General features: G+C 36.6%; 1 protein-coding gene across 1 annotated transcript in view; it reads left to right on the forward strand.

Annotated features, from left to right (window-relative positions):
* Positions 1-1,009, forward strand: part of LOC106870260 (nucleolar pre-ribosomal-associated protein 1) — a 45,627-nt gene that overhangs the window by 37,560 nt on the left and 7,058 nt on the right. Inside the window, exon 16 of the mRNA XM_052966752.1 lies at positions 154-224. Coding sequence (XP_052822712.1) covers positions 154-224 — 71 coding nt within the window. The remainder of the gene's footprint in view (positions 1-153; positions 225-1,009) is intronic.

Raw genomic sequence — 1,009 nt, forward strand, 5'->3', positions numbered from 1 at the left:
CATGTAGTAGGATTGAACTCAAATTCACATAATTGCATTCAAAAGGTTATTCATCTTCTGCCTTGAGTCTTATCAAAAGAAATTATCATCATCATGTATTACATCTGTTTATTTAATCAATTATTGTTCTCTTACTTTTTAAAAAATATCTAGATTACCATTCAGTCCTCTGATTATCATTGCTTCTGATCTGACTAAGGATGAACCTGCATCAAAAAATTCTGGTAACTTTTCTTATTATTCTTGCTTCAGCATCTCCATTATGTTTTGTAATTATAAAGTAACTAACACAAACATAAATACATAACGTCAGTATTTTCTGGTCTGATTTTCGTCATCTGGTGATAACTAACTGGTAATCTGAGGTTTGGATTGTCTATGTTTATTCCACTGCAGGACAAAGGCCTCAGCATGTTTTCTCCACCAATCACGGTCTGATGTGCAGGTCATGAATTTGAGCTTGAAACCATTGGTTTGATGGACCTACTCTGCTACACAGGCTCAACATGGCTTGGCAGAAGGGTGCAGTTTTTATACTCTTACCCAGATATAGTTAAGTCAATTACTTCAATTCCAGTGCTCAACTGGTACTTATTTTATTGACCCTGAAAGGATGACAGGTAAAGTCAACCTGACAGAATTTGAACTAAGAACATAAAGATGAATAAAATACCACTAAGCATTTCACCTGGTATACTCTTTTACTTGTTTCAGTCATTTGACTGCGTCCATGCTTGGGCACCGCCTTTTAGTCGAGCAAATTGACCCCAGGACTTATTCTTTGTAAGCCTAGTACTTATTCTATCGGTCTCTTTTTGCCAAACTGCTAAGTTACGGGGGCATAAACACACCAGCCTCTGTTGTCAAGCGAAGTTGGGGGACAAACATATACACACATACACACACATATATATATATATATATACCGGAGTAAGCACATGAAATGTGCAACAAGGTGGAAAAAAGAGTACTCAAATACCAGAGGTAGAGTAATATGCTTTTTTCCACC

The sequence above is a fragment of the Octopus bimaculoides genome, chromosome 3 (assembly GCF_001194135.2).
Source record: "Octopus bimaculoides isolate UCB-OBI-ISO-001 chromosome 3, ASM119413v2, whole genome shotgun sequence".
In the NCBI taxonomy this organism is placed as follows: Eukaryota; Metazoa; Mollusca; class Cephalopoda; order Octopoda; family Octopodidae; genus Octopus; species Octopus bimaculoides.